Source organism: Centrocercus urophasianus, unplaced genomic scaffold (assembly GCF_019232065.1).
Source record: "Centrocercus urophasianus isolate 14NV4802_14NV808 unplaced genomic scaffold, USGS_Curo_1.0 seq_58, whole genome shotgun sequence".
In the NCBI taxonomy this organism is placed as follows: Eukaryota; Metazoa; Chordata; class Aves; order Galliformes; family Phasianidae; genus Centrocercus; species Centrocercus urophasianus.
This window is the reverse complement of record NW_024885177.1, coordinates 327755-343994: the sequence shown is the minus strand read 5'-3', so window position 1 is coordinate 343994 and position 16240 is coordinate 327755. Positions and strand designations below refer to the sequence as shown.

The 16240-nt window shown below is 40.7% G+C and overlaps 1 protein-coding gene across 23 annotated transcripts in view; it reads right to left on the bottom strand.

Moving 5' to 3' along the window:
* The window catches only part of SLC23A2 (solute carrier family 23 member 2), a 50844-nt gene that overhangs the window by 17276 nt on the left and 17328 nt on the right, over positions 1-16240 (bottom strand). For 21 of the 23 annotated variants that reach the window (XM_042836188.1, XM_042836166.1, XM_042836171.1 and 18 more), the window contains 6 exons: positions 13033-13310; positions 12351-12449; positions 7270-7386; positions 5967-6124; positions 1122-1210; positions 57-127 (listed from right to left, as the gene is read on the bottom strand). In XM_042836188.1, the coding sequence (XP_042692122.1) occupies positions 57-127; positions 1122-1210; positions 5967-6124; positions 7270-7386; positions 12351-12449; positions 13033-13164 (666 nt within the window). In that variant the 5' untranslated portion in view covers positions 13165-13310. Of the gene's footprint in view, positions 1-56; positions 128-1121; positions 1211-5966; positions 6125-7269; positions 7387-9316; positions 9476-12350; positions 12450-13032; positions 13311-15348; positions 15433-16240 lie in introns of those variants that run through there. The other 2 variants (XM_042836169.1, XM_042836190.1) reach the window with 2 other exon arrangements.

Here is a 16240-nt window from a genome sequence, read left to right as displayed (position 1 = left end):
TGAGAAACTTAATTGAAATTGGACAGATTAACTGCAAAAGGCTACTCCTACATTACCTCTCGTATCCTGGGATACCAGATGTGCTCAGTGTGAAGCAGTTCTGTTGTTCCATTTGTAACTGTTATATCTTACCAAAAGAAGAAAAGACAAAACACAGGTATTTATTCCTCTGTTTGTTTGCCACCATTTAATAAACCAATTTCCCTTTGACACAGCTTAGCAAAAGAACTTTGGTTTAGATTTTAAAAAGTTCTGCAATGCTATAAATCTTGTAATAACGTGTAAACATTTCCCAAGAGCTAACCCACTAATTTTACCCAGTGTACTGAAGTAGAAAAAATAATTGTCATTTTCAGAAATAAAGGTTTTTTTAAAGATTTTTCCCACTCAAATAAGCAAATGAACGGGGAATTACTCAATTGCTGGGAATCAAGGAAGCACCCCAATGTTTGTTGCTAGCCAATTTAGGTCACTCCCTGAACAATGAACTGACCCCCGGGTAAGAGCCCCATCTGACAATATCTGGAGGTTAAAAGGAGCAAGATGCAGCAGAGGTTCTTTCTGAAAAGCTCAAGTAGTGGAAAAATTGCTTTGGCAATCAAATGTTATCTGTTGGACAGCATTTTCTCTCAACCAGGTATGCCAGGACTGTGGCACGTTCTGTCATCTGGAAGTATCTGACACAGGTGTGAGAACTGACATGCACCACAGTATGCCTCGGTAAGCACTGAGACCCACGTGCTCTTTCCCAGTAGCTTAATCTTCTCAATATCAAAGGATTTATACGTGTGATCAAAGCAGAAATTACAACTGGATGTTAACCCTAACAAACAGAAGTTTTCTAACAAGGCCTTAATGGCTCTCTTAAATTTTGCATCTTCCATTCAACTCACTTATAAAACAAGTAGATTAGACATGGACATAAAGGAATGAAAGCCAGAAATCCATGGGGGCACTTTTAGAAATCTTCTAAAGCAAGGTTTTAACCTTGTGAAAGGAGTTCATTTTCTATATCCCCTGCTCATTACTTGCAGTTTCCATATCAAAAGGTTCAGCAGTTGCTCTATATGACATCTGGGTCACTTGCCACTTAAATGAGAACAAGCATAAATGACAATTACCTGTATTATTACATTTCCACTTCTCCAGGGAGAGTATTGCTCGAGCGGGTGCTAAGAATGCAAAAGCACTCGCCTGGAACAAGGGTAACCTGGTGGAAAGTGAAAGAAGAGATGCTAATGCTACTCCATGTCATGGTACTGTGTCAAGGTATCAATTGCACTTAGGTGCTTATTCATCCTCAAAACCATCCTGTATCAGATGGCTGCCACAAATGTGAAATATGAGAATTTCTTATTAAAAAGAACATAGAAATGCTAAGACATCACCAAAAGAAAGTCCTAACAAAAGATGCTACGTATGTGAAGTCAACAAGATGCCTGTAGCAGATAATTACTGGATGCTGACTGCAGGTACCAGACGTTGCCTTAAGTTTTTGACTCACTATCACAACAAGGATGAGGATGCATGCTGTGATGTAAGCACCAGCCAGGGTGCTGAACATTCAGCTTTCACAGTCTCACCACATTAAAGAGCCTTCTGATAGAGGTAAGCAGTCTGTGTACTCAGTACCTTCCCACTGCATGACTTGAAATGGAGTCATTTACAGATTCATCTTTAAGTACATGTGTAAACAGCAATTAGGTTGCTAAGTGCTGATTAGATGTACCAGGTGGCTACTAACAATAAATACAAATGTTGCAAGAATTTCAAGATGACATTCTTAGCAGTGGTGTTTACACTTCCCAAAAGGTTTAATATCTGAAGAGCATCCACCAGCACCAACTATGTATTTATTGAATGTACGGTAGCATGCACAGCATCACAAATATTCAGATGTTACTTAACTATAGAGAAGATGCACTTTGACCTGTTCTATAAATACCAATGGACTGTAACTCTTTAACAGCAGGTCTCAAACGTAACACGTGAAACAGCTGCACATGCAGCACTAGGAACTGAACTGCATTTATGGCTGTTTTACAGCCACAGTCAAGTGCCTTGATGCCAGTACAAGTCTTAGTAAAAGAAAAAGAACTGACTGTAGAAGATTCCGATTAAGATCAAAAAGGTACAAGGGGAAAAAAAAAAAAAACTCGCTTAACAGAGGAAAGTTCAAAACAGAAACATGTTACTAACAGCAGTTGTAAAAGTTCACAGGCAGGAAGTCAGAACAGATGACCAGCTTTTTACAGCAAGGAGTTCGAGCCACGAGCAATCTAACAAGTCGACCTATCTGCTGCAACTTCCAGAGTTGAGTCTGAAAGTCACTCCATATGAAGCACATGAACCACTTGAGGACCACTGACCTGCACGCAGTTCCCTTTTACCTTTCTCTAGCAAAAATCAAAGCTTTGGGGAAGAAACAGTAGCGGCTATGAGTGAATGATTCACCTCATTTTTCAAGGTTCGTTGGGCAAACTGAGCAAGCTGGTGCCCATAGCATAACATGTAATACCTCTTAACAAGCTGTTACTCCTCTGTCCCACCTACACAATACTCTGTCCCTGCATAATGATTTTGTAAACGCACTTTGCAAGAACATTCACCAGTGGTGAAGTCAGTCACACTGAGACAAGTCTGGATTGTGAGTTTTCTATGACACAAAACGCCCTCCAGAAACCTTGCACAACCTTCACGAGTGGCACACTTACAGGACACAAATTGCTGTGGGCATTCAGACTGAGAATTATCCTTTTAAAGATAATAAAACCACACAATAATAAAATAATTAAGCTTGCAACATCACGTCCAATCCTCAACTTTACCTAATGAGTCCCACCACCAAACCACACATGCCATGTCCCAAACAGGATGGCAACTCCACCACTTCCCCACGCAGCCTGCTCCAATGCCTGACCATCCTTTTGTGATGAAATTCTTCCTGACATCCAGTCCAGCCCTCCTCCATCACAAACAGAGACCACTTCCTTGTGCACTACCACCTGTCACTTGAGAAATCAGACCAACATCCATCCCTCCACAACCTCCTTTTCCAGATAGCTGTGGAGAGCCTGCTCCCACCCTCTTGATATTCACACCCTTTAGATATCTGTGAACGTCGATAAGATCCTCTCGGTCTCCTCCAAGCTAAACAGTCCCAGGTCTCTCAACCTTTCCTCGTAACAGAGGTGCTTCAGGCCCTTAGTCAGCTTTGGAGCCCTCTGCTGGATTCTTTCCAGTAGTTCCTGGTCTTTTTCAAACACGGGAGCCCAGAACCCGGCCTCCTGAATGCCCTACAAACAGACACAGCCCACTGATCTGGCCCATTGGGAACCTTCTGCAGAACCTTCCTATCCTCAAGCAGATCAACAGTCACACCCAGCTTGGTATGGTCCACAAACCTGATGATCCCTTCATCCAGATTACTGATAAAAAATTAATTAGACTGAGCCCCAAAAACAAATCACAGGGAACACCACCACTGACCAACCACCGACTGAATTACCTCCGTTCATCACCATGACTCTGAGCCTGGCCAGTGAGCCCATTCTTCACCCAGATATTCACATTGCACAGATTCTTCCCTCATCTGTAGCCAGTCTATTCTTAACTTCAGCTGTTTTGTCAGAACTGGGGCTATCTGGTGCTTTTAAAAACACGCTGGTATTTTTTGTCTACCCAAATCCTCTTTGTAGACCCAGACTATTCACCTGGATAAAATTACATATTGCATAATACGGTCTTAGCAAGTCCTGCTAAGCTATCTGCTCAACCATCACGAAAGATGGCTAATCCAAAACCATTTACGAGAAGAGTCAGTGAGCTCAAAATGCTGTGCTTTTGTCTAAGCGGAAAATAACAGTTTCTACCTCCCTCCATCATTTTTTTAAAAACATTCCCCAAAGTCAGCCAGCCACAATTAGTATCTTTCTGGAGAGACAGCTGTAGTTTGGAACGTGCTTTATGAAATAGCCTTCCCACTGCTAATCCAGGCATTCATCACTAGCTAAGCACCACCAGCCTGCCATTGGAATATCATGGCTATATTGCTGAGTTGCTCAATTCTGGCAGCAGCACTTGTGAAGATGGAGCTATTTATGAAGCTGAAGTCATTTGGAAGCTCCTTCATTGTATCAACATTTCACACAGACGTAGGAATGCTTAGACAATGTAGTGATGGGCACAGCAATAAGCCTAGAATGTTTAGATACTAAAGCTGCATGGGATTGTTTCAGTCATGTTAACTGCTCTGAATCTGAATCCTTGCAAAACCTTTTGGCTTATTAGGAAATCCAATAAATATCTCAAATTCCTAAAAACTAGTATGGGTACCAGACTGACCAGAACTCTCCTTCATAATGGAGCCAAATGAACCTTCAAACCACAGAATCTGTCCTTCTGAAACCATGCTGGCTTTATTTGCTGAAATACTATACAACCGAGATGCATGCCAATAAATATTTGAAAATCTCATTTAGTGAACGTTGCTGCTTTATCTCAGCCCCACCCTTATATAAAACCAGAATCACATGTTAAATCATTACAAAACGTTCAGCCACTGGAATTTTCTTCTTAAATAGAAGACCCAAACACAATTACCTCTTCAGTTTATAAACACATCTTTCGCAGGGCAAGTGAAAAGGGCACTGAAAAGGAAAACCACAGAAGGCAAACACTGGATTACACAGGAGAAACAGAGCATTTCAAACTGATGGGACCACACCTATTTTTGAAAGAGCCACAAATCTTTCTATAGCAAGTCATAAAGACATGAAGCTCAACATTAGCTAGGGAAAAAAAAGAAAGATGACAAGCTTGAGATCCGTGAAGACATACTGGTCTCTGGAAATACAAAAAGTAAGGTTCTTCTGGTAAATCTGAGGCAGAAGAAGAAACCCATTAGGTGTACAGGAGAACCAAGCTCCCTTTTGCATTAATATCCAATCACAACTCTGCATTTGTCCAGAAAATACAGAGATTTTCAACTTCAATAAGCCCAGGAAGCAGACACTCAAAGATGAAAAACAGAAGACCTTGTCTCCTAATTAGGTCAATGATCTCTTCATTTCCTGCATAAAGCACAAACTGGAGTGGGGAAAAAACATCCCTAACATGAGCAAGGTCGATCAGGTTCAGAGCATCAAAAGGCACTGAACACTGGTCCTCTGCTTCCTTTCAGATGTGGTACTCGAGAATTTATGATTACAGCTAAATGGAGCTAACTTGTAAGCACACAGAGCCAGTCAGGCAGAAAACATGAGTCTCGACATAAAGAAAATTCGCTGGGGAAAGAAACTGTTCTCTTTCAACAGCTTCAATTATACCGAGCTCTCCATTAAAAAAATACAGATTTTCTACATTTAACAAAATGTAATAAAAACAAAGCAAAGATTCCTTTTCAAAGTCAAAAGACAAGAAAGTATGTAAGCAATGTATCTTCTCAAACTAAAACATCAGTGGAGATTACATTAGAAAAGCTGAAATACTTGAAAAAGCGTTGGATAAGAACTGATCTCAATATACAACAGACTTTACTTCTGCACCCCACTGAGATAACTTTTCCACCCAAAGATTCTGTTTCTAAGATAAATCTTTCCAAACGTGCGGAAAACGTTAAAGAACCCAATGAAAACATCACAATTAATTCTTCTTCACAAAGGTGCGTGAATTTTTCCTTCTCCTCAAAAACACTTCTACCTGCTGTTCTCAAAGATTTCTCTTTTCTCCTCCTCTTCCACACGCTGGATTTTCTTACCCATGAGATATATTTTCTGATTTCAGATCCGTCTTTAATTAGGGTAGGTTTTCCAAAGATTTTAATAAGCAGTTCACGAATAGGGGACAGTTATCTCATATTTAGTGTTTCTCCTTTGGAAAACAGGCTGCTTCTTGGATCTCTACCTACATCCTGGAAAATCTTACAGTCACCATCTCCACACCTGGAAACAAGTCTCAAACCTCACCTGCATCCAAAAGTTGTTTGTAACAATGTAGTGATGCCCACACAGAAGAAAATGGTCCCAATCAACTGGCTGGTGGCCCACTGGTCAAATCCGACACACATGGCATCAGCTAGCAAAAAGGGAACTGCTATAGTTCCACTGAAACATGTTAAATAGTGCTGTGAACAACAACAAAATAAGTGTTAATACATCAGACTTTTTATTTTTTTTATTTTTTAGTCTATGACCGTTTTTTTCTTTTCCACTGGATATTTTTGCTTTTGCATTATCTATCAAATGACTCATTTCTTGGTTCCACATTAAGCTACCACTAGCCCATTGCTAATGACCACTAATTTATTTACATGGCTGCACGGCTACTGTTCTTGATGAGGAAGTACTCAGTCAACTGCTGAAAACAGCTTTCAACTCAGAAAAGCAGACAGTCAACTTCATTCATTTTCAACCATGTGAAAAGCCAATAGCTTACAAACGAATTTAAAGCACTTACACACTAGGATGCAAATAAGCTCCCAAGTATCAGAAAATAGGTACTCATTAATTCCTTCCCAATCTAAATATGTTAAGCAAACAAATAGGTGTCACCATATCCAACAATAATCCTTACAGAACTGCCTGCCCTCAAAGGAAAGGCAGAAGTAAGAAAGATGCCTTGGAATGTAGTTGTTTGGAGATCTCAACATACTTTACAGATATTAACAAATTCTCAGCATTCCTGTGGGATAGATTTTATTACCATTCAAGAAGGAAGCGAGATGAGAAGAGCTGTTCTTCACATAAGTGAGTGGCTGGGCCAGAAGTACGGTCCAGCTCACCACTACAATCACATCTGCAAGATGCACACACATTCTATCCAAGAGCAGCGACAGAATTTGCCCACCCTGCTTATTACTAAGTCTGCAGGTAATTGCTGCAGGATGGTGCTATCAAGTTTGTAGAACAGAAACCACTACAGTATCAGGTTAATATTCAAGGTTTTAGCAGTAAACAATTATCTCCCATCATCATTAATTCTAGAGGTATGAAGCGTCAGTTTCTGAAGCTTCACACTTTGTTTGCTAACTTACCTCCTACCTAACAATAGCTTAGAATAATAAATATTTAAGTGAACCTCACTAGTAACTAAGCCAGCAATAATAGAGGTCATTATTAACATAGTAAAGTTACTGTGTGATCAACTTCAGAAGAAGCTATCTTAACAGCTTTTCAAATGTGTGAGAGTGTGGGAAGAATCAATTATCACATACACAGAAAGTGCTAAAAAAATGCCAGAGGAAAAAAGAATGGCTGCTTTGAAACATACCTGTAACCCCAAAAATATGCAGAGATACCACGGAGGAACATCCTCAATAGTGTAAATCATATCAGTTCTCTGAGCATCTAAACTGCCAGTGCTGTCCAGTGTCTCTGCCAAAGAACTCTATCAAATGGGGGAGGGTAGAAAGGTGGAGGAGGACACAAAACATAACACAGGTTAATATTACATAGCAGTAATCTGAATTTGAACTATCAGGCAATTCCCAAATGCTGCAAGTCTGGTGTAATAATCCCAAGCAACATCTGTACGCTGCATTTTCAGAAACCTTCTACCTTCGATGATGGGCTCATCTACAATTCTGGCTACAGAAATTGCACTGAACAAATCACGTGTATATAAACCATTTCCTGTTTACTTACACTACCACAACAGTTCATTTATGGTACAACCAACCTGGCAGCCACACAGTGTCTCAGAATACTGTATGTTAAAAAAAAAGAAAGAAAAATGAGGAATTGGAACTAAGAAAAAGAATCAACAATGGCTATCTGCAAAGTCAAACAGCCACCTTTGCATAAGAGGCCTAAATCACAGGCAAGGAAGCTCCTCATTTGTGTAGCCTGTAAGCTGCTTCCCAGCTTAACTGTTACCCAGTTTGAATCTTGGTTAACCATTTTTTAGCCGTAACATAGCTTTCTTTTCCCCATCCCACAGTCATGTCCCTCATGTTTCATACACGAACAAATCCTAATTGTTGTAACTGAATACATACATGGTCCGTTTGTATGCAAACCTACAGGAATTTAAGTGAGACCACACTGGGGCCTTCCACGGGCCCTCATACACCGCTAACAGAACACTCATCAGAGCTACACAGGCTCTAAAATCCCCACATATATTCCATTAAAACAAGATTCAGCACAACCACTTCTTCCTTACAACTAAGTGGAATTGTTTATAACTCTCTGCTTTCCAATTCCTGAGAATCAAAATGCAAACACTTCAGAGCATTAAGAACCAACAACAAAAGTAGAAGGAAGTATCAGTTTTCATCATTTCAGCTCAGCTATCCAAAAACGACATTATGTAACTACTGTTCTGACCTAATCCACACTTGCACTTGATCTCAGTGAAGCAGCCTTACCCAACAGGCCGGCGCTTTTGCCAGACCTGTGACTTCGCTTCACACAGCCTTTACTTCTCCGAAATCACAACACATATGCAGATCACTCTTAGATAATCTCCACTTTGTTTATCACCTGCAAGGTCAGGGAAGCCAAATGGACCTACAGCATTTGCCTTTTATCTAGCACTGGGTAATAACACCAATTCAAATTCAGACAGCATAAACAATCACATTGCTAAGGAAAGACTACGGTTATTACAATAGAATATGAAATAGAAAAACACTGATTTCAAAAGACTTAAACTGCCTTCAGCATCAGGCATTCTGCTCACCAAGATTAAAGGTGTAGCTCTTGAAAAGGCCAGTAAGTACAACTGTTAATTTACCAGCATGCAGCATCATTTTTCATTGGCCAAAAAGTGAAAGACTGCTCCCTTGACTGAGTTCTCTAAAAAATTATAATAAAAAAAAAGTTATGAAGTAGAATTTCAGAGCTTCATCTCATACTGAAGGGAGAGCACAGAGCAGCTGTAAACCTGTGCAGATCTTTTCTCTTATAGGAACTCTGGAAAACGTATATATCCCATGTCAACCTAAGTTTGCATAAATCCAAGGTACAGCACAAAGAGGCTGAGCCACAAAGACATGCAGAAAGAAGATTTGGAAGCTGATAAAAGTCAGAGAAATGTCAGATTCACCTGGAGAAGATCCTGTGATACACTTCTGTCATTATAAAGCAGCACGGCGAAGCATTCCCTAATAAATACATGTATTTTTATGTGTGTATAATTGTAAGTAAAATTACATAAATGTAATTTTATTACATTTATGCCTACGTTTGTCTGCAAAGAAGAAAAGGTTCAGCGGGCACTTGGCTTAGAAACAAGCCAACTGGTCTGCATAAAGCTCTCCAGACATACTGACAATTGGCAACAACTTTAAGCTCTTGAGAGCCAACTTTCTTACTCTTCTATCAAAAGCATTTTAGCAGAGTATCCTGGGAATCCATGCGAGCTGGTTGATTTTCAATAACCATCTTTAAAAGCTCAGGAGCAGGCAATCCCACTGCGCTCCACGTTACGCAAGCAGGGCAGAAGATCAGCCTGGCTGAAAAGGGAACTCCTCCTGGAACAAGGGCAAAAAATAAAAGATATGTGATCCCTGGAAACAAGATCAGGTTTCAAGGAGTGATTACAGAGCTGCAGTTTGCACCTGCAGGAAGAAAACAAGAAAAGCTGAAGTTCGAGTTGACAGTGGTCTTTGTGCTGTCAGACAACAGAAAAGGCTTCAAGTATATCAATAGCAAGGAAAGCTCTATGGAAAAACACAGGATTTAGAACTAGTGAAACCATTCACCCAACAAGTGAAGATGAGGAAAAGGCAGAAGAATGTAACGTCTCAGTTTTTTAATATCAATGACAGAGCTCGGGCTGCCAGTCCTGCAAGCAGGAGGATCATTACTGGGACTCTCAGCAACTTTATATTCGTGGTCACCAAAACTGTAAGGAAATCATTTTAATCAGCTCCATGGTCTGAAGAAGTCCATGGGGTCTGACAGGATCCACTCCAGAGTGCTGAAGGAAATAGCAGGTGTTAAACCTCATGATCACTCTGAACAATTTACCAAAGATGCTGGGAGCCTGGGAATATCCCTGCTGATTAGAGTTAGCTAACTTTATAGTCATCTACAGAGAATTAAACACAGTATGGCCAACTGGTCCAAGGAGATGATTCTCCTGCTGATTGGTGCAGTCTCACCTTGAGTAATTGTGTCAGTTCTGCACTCCACAACACAGAAAGGATGTTAAGTCCCTGAACGCGTCCAGAAGAGAGCAATGAACTGATAAAAGGATCAGAGGGCATGTTCTGTGATGAGTGGTTGCCTAGTTTACAAGTCACAGAGATGATCTCATTGCTCTCTACAACATCCCAAGGAAGGGAAATGAGGAGGTGCCAGCTTCTTCTCCCTGGTAATCAGTAAAGCCTACAGGAACAGCACAAGTCTGCATCAGGGTACGTTCAAAATAGAGATGAAGAAAAATTCCCTTACTGTGAGGGTGCTCCAAACACTGGAACAGGCTTCTCAGAGGCAGCTGATGCCCCGTTCTTGTGTTCAAGAAGCATTTGGTCAATCCCCTCAATAGTATGCTTTAACTTTTGCTCAGCCCCGCAACACTCAGCCGTCACTGATGACTTCATAGATCCCCTACAACTGAATTTTTCTCACTTTGAAGAAGAAATATGATAGCAGTGTCCTTCCCAAACAGCAAAGTGAGGGCACAGACAGCATTCAGGATACTGCTCCTCTCTTCCAAAATCCAGATTTACTCTGCTTTGAACAAGGAAGCTTTCAACTTGCTCAGAACTTCAGTGGTAATAGTTAAAGGGAGTGGGCATAAGAGACATCAAGGCAACCATTAGGGCAAGGTGTGGCTACAGGTGATAAGTCACTGGGTAGTCACTGGCCATTTATTATCTCAAGCATGCGCCTGCTGGTTCCATATACTGACTACATGCTGGTGCTTGCCAAGTGTGCCATAATATTATGCTTTAGGGAACTGCCAGGAATAAGCTGCGCCTTTGTGAATGAGATATTCATCAGAGATTAATTCATTTTTTAAATTTTTAACTGCCCACAAGTGGGACAACACAAATTGGAAAAAAAGCAAACACAGAATAGTTACGTACAGGAAAAAGAATGAGACTGAAAGGCAGAGCAAAAATGTTGGGAAATGACATAGAAACAAACAGGGGGAAAAAAAATCAATAAAAATAATCATGCAAGATGAAGATATGAAGACTCGTGTTATGAAGTACAAAACTAGGAAGGACCAAGAGAAAGCTGAAGAACTGCAAGGAAAAAGGGAAGAGCTGTCAAGAAGCATTATAATATCAGCACGATCGAGATGGTACCAGAAATGTGTATGAGACAGATTTCTGCATACAGAACACGTGTAGACACACTGCACACAATGCACGCTGCAGCATTCAGACATTCTTCCAAAATGTAACACAAGACTTGCATCACAACTACCTGCCCAGGGTATGTTCTGAAGTGAACTTTGATGTCTGAGTTCGAAAACTAACTACACTACTTAAGATCATCCTTGTCCCAGAAGCAGCTAAGGTTCATATAAGCAAACGTCAAGATGCACTTTTAAGGACCCAAAGGAGTTTTTCCTTGTTTCAATGTAGACATTAAAAAAAAAAAAAAACTGCCAAACTGAGGCTTCTCTGAAATAATGCTTAACCACAGAGCCAATCAGATAATGAACACTTGAGAAAAAAGTGCTTCTCTTATTTCCTGTAATCTTCTTCCTCTAAAAAGTTCAGATGATTCATACTGTCTCTGTTTGCAAGATTATTAAACAGGATTGAAAAGCAATAGAATGGAAGAAGAAAGCTGAAAAGGCACAATCAAACTGGCCTCCAAATAGGAAAAAGACAAACACAGTTGTCCTAAGGTAAAAATCTTCAAGGGTCTTTACGAATGACCCGATCTTCACTCATAAAAGCTGTCACAAAATAATAATAAGTTCCCAACTTACAAGAACAATTAGAAAAATTAAGTCTATTAGGTTGGAGCTCAGAAGAAACTGGAAAAGATCCCACTTTCAAGGGTGCTCAACACCGCTAGTTTGACTAAACACTGGAAAAATTAAGAACTGAAGAACAAAAGAAAAGGATCTTAGCAGGGAAATCTCATGAAAAGGCCAATGGAAACGAAGAGATGCAAAAGCTGCCTATGATGAAATCAGGCAGCAGGTCACAGCACATCAACTGCTCCTGGCGCCTGCTGAGTCATCCTCCAACTTCTGCAACTGAAACGTGTGACCAGAAGAATCACGAGGTCAAAACTCCCCCAGACCCCATCTGGACTGCAAATCAGCAAATTCTATTAGAGAAAGAAAATCTCACAGCCAAGGAAAACTACTGTGAGCAAATAATAGCACTGAACAAGCAAGAATGAGTTCTTGTATAAAAGGAAACAACCAAATACCTTTTCTGCTATGCCATTTTCTGTAGTATAGATGGCCATCAACTCTGTGTCTTCTGTATCCTGATCACCACTCGATGTTGCTCCACCATTAATCACAACCTTAAAAATAAAACAGAGCAAAACAAAGAAGTGCTAAAATAAACATTTTCTCTGCAACAGCAGCTCACATCAGCCATCTCCCCCCTGGCTTGCACTTAACAAGTGCCTTTGACATTTTGTCAGAAAAGGTAACACACATGAGAAGCAGTTATTTCTCTAACAGCATGTCTAGGAACACACACATTTGAAAGGCATCACACAGAGCACTTTGAAGCCTAGACATGAAGGACGTAATGAAAATCTAATTAAGTAAAAGGTGATCAGCAGCTGTTTCTTTACTGCTGCCTGCTACTCTCAGGCAAAGAACATAGGGTATACTCCTCATGGGGGCTGGTGTGTTTTGCAGTATTACCATCAACTGTTCTAATCACAAACTGCCTGGGGAACTGCACGACTTTCTTTGGAGCACACACAGGAAATAACTATAGACAACATAATTGGCCATGTTTACATATAAACAGAAACAAGTGGGAAAAGAGTTTTTACTAACTACTTACGGATGGTCAGGTTTCATGGGACACAATTAGAACAAAGCCCGATGGACTGAGTCACACCGAGCTCGAGAATGGAGTTCGTTACTTACAGGCAGAGTGAAAAAGGTGGGATGTTTGGATTCATCCTCATATTTGCCTTCTGTTGAGCCTCCTGCCTCCACTGACTTCGACGTGGTATTCTTACCAATCCCCATCGTTTCCAGTACGTCATGGACTTGCATACAGGACCCAAGAGAATGCTTCTGGGTTGAAGCCAGGTACTACCAGGACAGGTTCTTATTTAGACAACAGCAGCTCCAGGAATCACAGATGTCTTCAGCAAACCAGCTGGGATACTCAGGTTGTTTACTTTAAGTACCGTCAGCACCTGGAATTAAAGACAGGATTTATTTTTTCCCCTCAGTTATCTAAGTTAAATGCACAAACACAAGCCCTGCAGACATGGTTCCTTCTCGTGCTCATGACTCACAAACACTCAGCATTCCTTCTCTTGATTTGATAATGAGTAGATATCACTTAAAAATAAGGCTGATGGTGTTTTAAGTTCTTTCCAGGATGGGACCACTGTGATTATTCTCTCATCCTTTACTTGTGGTCTTCAATTATTGGCAGCATATTTCAATTCCGGCTTTGTTTCTACTGCACAGTCATTTCTAAATGGGTTTTGGGGAACAAAGCAAGCCTGTACTTCAGCAATGCAGATGCCAAACAGCCTGCTGTTCTACACCCATTGCAAACAATACTCCACTCCTTCAAAGGATTTCAACTTGTGGACCTAATCATAACTTCGCTTCTAAATAACTAAATTCTTCTTTTTAGAATAACATCTTCAAATACAGAGCATCCAGGAAGCTGAGATTAGAATGACAGTGAAGCACTGAGCCTATTACCCCCAAATTATCCCAGTTTCTCGAGGGACTTTCAAAGTGAACTGCCTGATGATGTCAAAGCAACTGCTTCAGGGCAAAACTGAGCCTGCATTTTAATTGGCATCGCTGCTGTTTTGGCACAGAAGCAGGAAAGATCATACAGCTTACCAGTCCTTTTGCTTTACTAGATGGGTCACTACAGCCTAGTTTTCCCACATTTGCTCCTTAAAAGAAACCTGCCAGTCCTTGGCCATCCACACTTTTGCCTTTTCCAAGACTAAGGAGCACAAATCAACAGATGTGAACCTACACTTTCTGTGGGAAAGCATCAAACATTCCTAAAGCAAACCAAGTTCTGCAACCTGTGGTTACTGAGCTACCAACAAATTAAGCGTAGTTGCAGGCAGCTGTGGATGAAACAACCTAAGCTACAGACAGAAGTACATGACAGAACCTGAAAAATGCTCTTCAAAACCTTAACGAGTGAAATTTTCTGCAAAAACAGGAACACATTCAAGCAGCAAAACCCCACTGCACATTGGCATTACTTTAAAAGCAAGTTAATGGCATTTCCAACCTAATTGCTGGAGGTGGAAATGCAACTAATGGACATTCAAAAAAAACTCAGTTATGTGTATGTAAGAAAGCCAAAAAGTAGAGTTTGGTGTTTTTACTTAAACCTCCCTTTCAAAATATTGCTCAGGAAAATGTCAGCAGCTCAGACATCTGCTGTAATTGCAAGAATGAAACCTGACAGAGACTGTTCTCATGGAGGTACTTGACTGCTTTTAAAATCTCCTAACAGCTCTTAGCTGCCCATTTGCTAGAAAATTCTGGTTACTTGAAGCAAAACAGATATTCACCTTTCTAAGTGAGCAACTTCCCAAGACACAAAATATACGTACAAAATAGAACCTGCTTGGGTGCTGAAATGCCCTCAAAGCATCCCTAATTAAATCAAAATGGAACTGAGAGAACCGCCTTCAAGTAAGGGCTTAATTAAGATCTGTTTCTCCAAGTAAATAGTAGGAGAGCATAACTAATTATTTCTCACTTGCAATTAAGACTAAAGGAGAGGACTAGTTCAAATATTCACCAGACTTGACGTTTTATAACAAGCTTATTTAGGTGAAGTTCGGGGGCAGGTGTGTGATTTTGAGAGGTTTTGTTTGTTTTAATGGTAGAAGCACAAGGGAGTTTTTGTCAAGCACAAAAAGTGTTAAAAGAAAAAAAGGAATTTATCTTTTTCTTTCAACATAGACATATATTATTCTCCAAGAAAACCAGCAATGGAGACAGGCTTAGTTTGCTCTGGCAGCTGACATATCTCAGGTTTGGAAAGGAAAAGGGAAAGGAGAGAATTACACCTCCCTAACAAATACAGCCATGCCAATAAAGCACCACTGTGGGGGCTGGACCAGCAGCACCGTGCAGTTCAGGAGATCAGGTTTAAGGTATTCCAGATATTAGCATTATATCTAATCAGCATTAACCAGCATATGCACTGATGCAAAAGAAAAGACCATATAAACTTACTGTTGTGCAGTGCAAAATAAAACGTCTGCTATTTTCTCCAAGCTGATGTGAACATTCCTTGGGAATTGCTCTTGAGAATTACATCAGGAGATCACACAAGCAAGCTATGCCTTGTACTAATTCTTTAGAGCTGAAACACAACAGTTAGAAAGGTACAGCATGGAGGAGGGCTCCCAGATTACAGCAAAGTAATGACTCCAAAAGAGCAGACAAAAACACCTCATCTGCTGTTTCCCTGGAGGAAGGTTGTGTTTGCATACACACCAGTTTCTGCACATATACCCAGACGTGCCCACACAGACACCACACATTTGTATGTTGGTGCACAGTCCAGGGCAAACAAGAACAAATCTCCAAGCTATAATGGCTCCTGCCCAGCAATTAAACTGGCACTTACTGGCACAGATAGCCACACATCTTCAGAATGCTTTTATTCAGCAATGAGAAGTGTCAAACCAAAGGAGAAATCTCTAGGCAGCAGCAGCAGCAATCTGACGGAGAGCATTATTTCCTGTGTATCCCACAGCAGGGAACCTGCTCTGGCAGTGGGTTGGACTGGGGGATCTCCAGAGGTCCTTTGCAGTCCCTATGATCCTGTGATTATCAGAGCTCTCACCCTGACTGCCCACAGCCAAAGCAGGTGGCTGACACATTTTATAGCTCTCCACAACAAACCCAGCTGATCAGAAGCTGAAAAGCTCTGCAACTGGAGATAAAACTCATGTGAAACCAGCTGCATACACACAAATTATCTGCTGCCTCGACTCAAACACAAAGGCTAGAAGTTAGAACCACTTTTGGGTTCAATGACATTAAAACTGTTCTCTGCTTTTTTTCCCCTCATTTGTCTAAGAGGGCAAAAAGGATAAAATTTGCTTTCACGGCGTTTCTC